Raw genomic sequence first — 4,259 nt, forward strand, 5'->3', positions numbered from 1 at the left:
CTGCAGGCGGGGCTCGCGCTCCCGTGACGCTCGCTTGCGAATGCGGTTAGTTTTGACATCTATTCAAACTCTAATGCAATTACTTTCCTGCTGGTGTGAGGCTTAACAGGATTAGAAATGATCACATTCCTGTTCATTACTTACAAAATTAGCAACATGAGCGCGTATTAAAGAAAAAAACATCCAATCCTGGTCTTTTACTAAGATATCACTTTATTTATTTACTATAACGCAGATTTGAGAGCTAATTAATGCACACGTAAAAAAAAAAAAAAAACATTCTTTAGCTGCGTAGATTTACAGGCCTGTTGACATATGAGCACAGGGTATATTTTCAACAAATTATTAACGTTTAAGTTATACATGTAGGCTAAACAACATCCACGTATTTATTAAACCGTTTTAAACTAATAAATCACTGTAAAAAAAAAAAAAAAAAAAAACACTTCCACAAAATCATGACTTTTTTAGACAAATTTAATTGTCACATTTACATCATACATAAAGACCCACAACATCTAAAATATGACTATGAAATTCACGACCAAGAATCAGGGCATGAAACAAAACATCACCCCAGAGTAAAGCTAAAACTGGCTGAATTTGAGATTAGGTCTTGTCCCAATTCCATATTGGCGAAGAATATTTGTGTGTCTGTTTACGGTTTCGTGTATAACGAATCATAATCGGTAGCTGTTCGTTACGTGACCTGATGCAAGATAAAAATATATAAAGCAAGAACCGAATGAGAAAGATGAAATAGTGAGTCATGACTGGGCAACAGATTTTTAGCACTATCGGAAAACCTGAAGAGAAAATTCAGTGCTATTTTCAGTTAGGGCACATAACAATAACAACAAAATACACAGAATTCAACAGTAAGTTCACACTTACACTGAATTTACATTCACATTCATTGATGTTTAAAGGTTTGGTTTTCTGTATTCTATATTATCTTATAGCAGAATTTGTTTTTTAGTTATCCTTTTGTCAGAATGTATCTTTCCTTTGTGGTGGGGACAAACTCTGAAAAACCTTCTTGTTGAGCCCTCCAGCATACATGCATGTATTTGAAAAACAGTAATAAAATAAACATCAAAACATAAATCTCACACACAGTCTTCTGTATAATCAGTTCATCTCAGGCAGTTTTAAATGAACATCTTCAATTGTATCAGATATCCAGGTGAAGTTCCAATAAAATCAGGTAGAGTTGCATAGATTCAGATAATAAACGTCTGTAAACGTCCATTTCACTGTCTACAAGAGACAGTTTGAGAGTGCACTCATCAGTAGTACTGTTTATTTTCAGTCCAGTTTGTGATCCAGTGTTTCTTGTTGTTCGATGAGTCCACAATCAAAAAGCCTTGGTTTACCTGGTACTGTTCCTTCTTACAAATCTTCACGCCTTGGTATTTTGGCATAGTTTGGAAGTAGGCAGCCCGCTTAAAAAAGCCACTCTGCGAGAAGACATAAGAAAAGGAGCACTGTGAGCAAGACGAGCATCTTACCACAGGATGTATGTATTCAGAAAAGCTTTGAGAAATCTAAGAGCCTTGACTGAAGTAGATTACAAGATTAACATTATATAGCAACTGAGAGAAAGCATTCTGTAAACTCATGAAATTATGAAGAGAGCAAATTATTATGAGATAGAGAGTCTGTAAAAATGTGTGATAAATTCAGCGGCAGATTGTGAAAGGGAAAGGAAAGCTTGTTATCTCTGTAAGAGAAGATGTGATCAGAAGGAGTTTGTTGGATCGGTAGAAAACATCAAAAAAGAAAACAATGTGGTAACGCAGAAGTTATTAGTCACGTCAAAGCAAGAAAAGGCGTTCAGAAGTTGGATTAAAGCAATATACAGTTCATGTTTTAAGACTTCATTCTATCTCCAAGATAACAGCAACCCAAGCCCGAGGACATAACAAAGAGCCTCACATATCAATTTGTTTCAGGAAAAAAAAACAACCTCTAGTGTTTTTGAGAGCAATGATGAGAGTCGAAAACAGACGAGGGAAGCGTTGTGTCTCAAAGGGGAAGAGGAAAGGCAGTATTAGTGGAGCTTCCATGGAATACATTATTGTTAATCAAGCCAAGCATTTTAGCTAGAGAGCCGTTGGCTGTGACACCTACAAACTTGCTATTTGTGTCAGAGGCCCAACAAAGGCCAGGGAATCTCAGTCCTCCTCTGTAAGGTGGTCATTTTCTGATGGCTGTGTTTTCATTTCTGCTTTCTGGGCCTTGGCCTCATAAAGCTCTCTGGTGTTGGCTCTCTTGAAGAAACCACACTGGGGAACAGGATTCAGATATGAGCAATCAAACAAAGCACAAGACATGGCTGGAGAAAGTGATCTAGGCTTGAATCAACTGTGCTCTTCTGGCACAAATGTTGTGATATATTGAAAATAATAATCTCCATACCATACGAGCAACATCGAGCTGTACTGTAAAAATGTTCAAAGTAAAAAATAGAATACATGTAATTTGACTGCAAAATACTGTAAAAATGTGTTTGGGGGAAATACAAGAACATACACATACTTGCACAATATAATGTGGGTAAAATGTGATTTTTTTTTGTGTGTGTAAAAATATTTTTCTATTATTATTTTTTCTATAGATTGTGTGTGTAACATTTCACCATATATTTAAAATAATATATGGTTATGATTGCTAAGTTTATAGGCACCAAAGTGCAATCCTGAATGCCTGAGATGTTGGATGATTAAAATGTGTAGCAATATGTGTTGCTGCTCCTCTCAAGGTGGAGTTAAAAACAAACTTCACACTTTGTTTATGGTGTTAAAGCACAATGCGATAAAATTAAGTTGTTGTTTGTGTGACTCCAACCAGAGGAATTTGCAGATGTGAGAACAAAAGGGGTATTGAAGCACAAAAAGTTTCTCACCTTCCACAGAAAAATGACAATCAGGCCCAGCAGAATCACTCCAGCCAGCGCAGACACAATGATTATCCACAGAGGCATTTCATACGGAAGCTCTTCTGACCCTGCAGGGTCTATATCTACTGTAAACTAAACAGAGAAAAGATGTTTACTGTCATTAATCTCTAATGCACCAGAAAACATATACAGGAAAATTGCCTCATTTTAATAGTTATTTGATTTCCCCCTCGCTTATGCTAAATGTATGCAAGAGAGAGTTCCAGATAGAAGAGGAAACTTGGAGATGTTGAGTTTGTACCTCACGGGGGTAACTGCTCATCTTGATGGTTGGTTTGTCTGTTTTTAGGCTCAGTGTGGCACTACCAAACACACGTACTCTTACAGCACTGTATTCCTGTAAACAGAGCAGCACAAATGTTATTTTCAGGACTTTAGAATGAGTATCACGTACAGTAAGGGTTTTCGAACCCTTCCTGGAGCTTCCCCAGCATGGGGAATGATTTCCATAATGATTTCTTAATTTGGAATATGATCAAAGATTGTGCATGTGAATAATAATAGTGCAAAATAGAACATTTTCACTCCGTTCAAATGAGTGAATTGGTGACTTGAATAAAGATTCGTTTATTTTGCTGAATGAGAGACTCAGTAAAATTATCCAATTTTCCCATCATCACATATATTGGACACATTCAGCTCAGGTCACGGAGTGGTCTACTAATCAGCTGGTGACTTAATTCAGCTGGATTAAATAGGGGACACATCCAAAATGTGCAGTGCTGGTGAGGATACAGGAACAGTTAATGTTAAAAACCCTTACAGGGCTGCGTTTCCCAAAAGTCTTGTTTAAATGAATGCAAATAAGTAAATAAGTAAATAATAAATTTTAACATTTATCAATGTATTTCACACTGTAGATCATAATTGCATTTTAAATTTGCACATACACTGGCTCCAAAAAGCATTTGAAAGTGAAGTTAGAAATGTCTGAACGTCAAGGTTGATATTATACAATGTTAATATTGTATAATTAACAGTATATACATAACATAATTGTTTATTTCAAATCAGTGTTGTTCTTTTAAACTTTCTCTTTTTCATTCTTAAATAGAATTGATTTGATTTTCAGCATATGTGTACACACACATATATATATACACAGTGCTATGCATAAGTTTAGACACCATGCTAAAGTTGACTAAAAAGAGGAATAAAAAATCATCTTTTGTAAATTGAACTTACTGCCTTAATTTAAAAAATTTGGAAAAATCCAACCTTTAAAGACACCAATTTTCTTTGTGAATGAATAATGTATCGTAAATAAATAAATGTTCTTCCTTAAAATACAGGGTGC

General features: G+C 35.5%; 1 protein-coding gene across 1 annotated transcript in view; it reads right to left on the bottom strand.

Annotated features, from left to right (window-relative positions):
- Nucleotides 1-459: 459 nt before the first annotated feature.
- The window catches only part of itga3a (integrin, alpha 3a), a 37,693-nt gene continuing 33,893 nt past the window's right edge, over nucleotides 460-4,259 (bottom strand). Inside the window, exons 21-24 of the mRNA XM_084431783.1 lie at nucleotides 3,204-3,422; nucleotides 2,909-3,034; nucleotides 2,134-2,288; nucleotides 460-1,460 (exon numbers count right to left, since the gene is read on the bottom strand). Of these exons, the coding sequence (XP_084287909.1) occupies nucleotides 2,178-2,288; nucleotides 2,909-3,034; nucleotides 3,204-3,422 (456 nt within the window). The 3' untranslated portion in view covers nucleotides 460-1,460; nucleotides 2,134-2,177. The remainder of the gene's footprint in view (nucleotides 1,461-2,133; nucleotides 2,289-2,908; nucleotides 3,035-3,203; nucleotides 3,423-4,259) is intronic.

Source organism: Rutilus rutilus (assembly GCF_951802725.1).
Source record: "Rutilus rutilus genome assembly, chromosome: 1".
NCBI classification, from domain to species: domain Eukaryota; kingdom Metazoa; phylum Chordata; class Actinopteri; order Cypriniformes; family Leuciscidae; genus Rutilus; species Rutilus rutilus.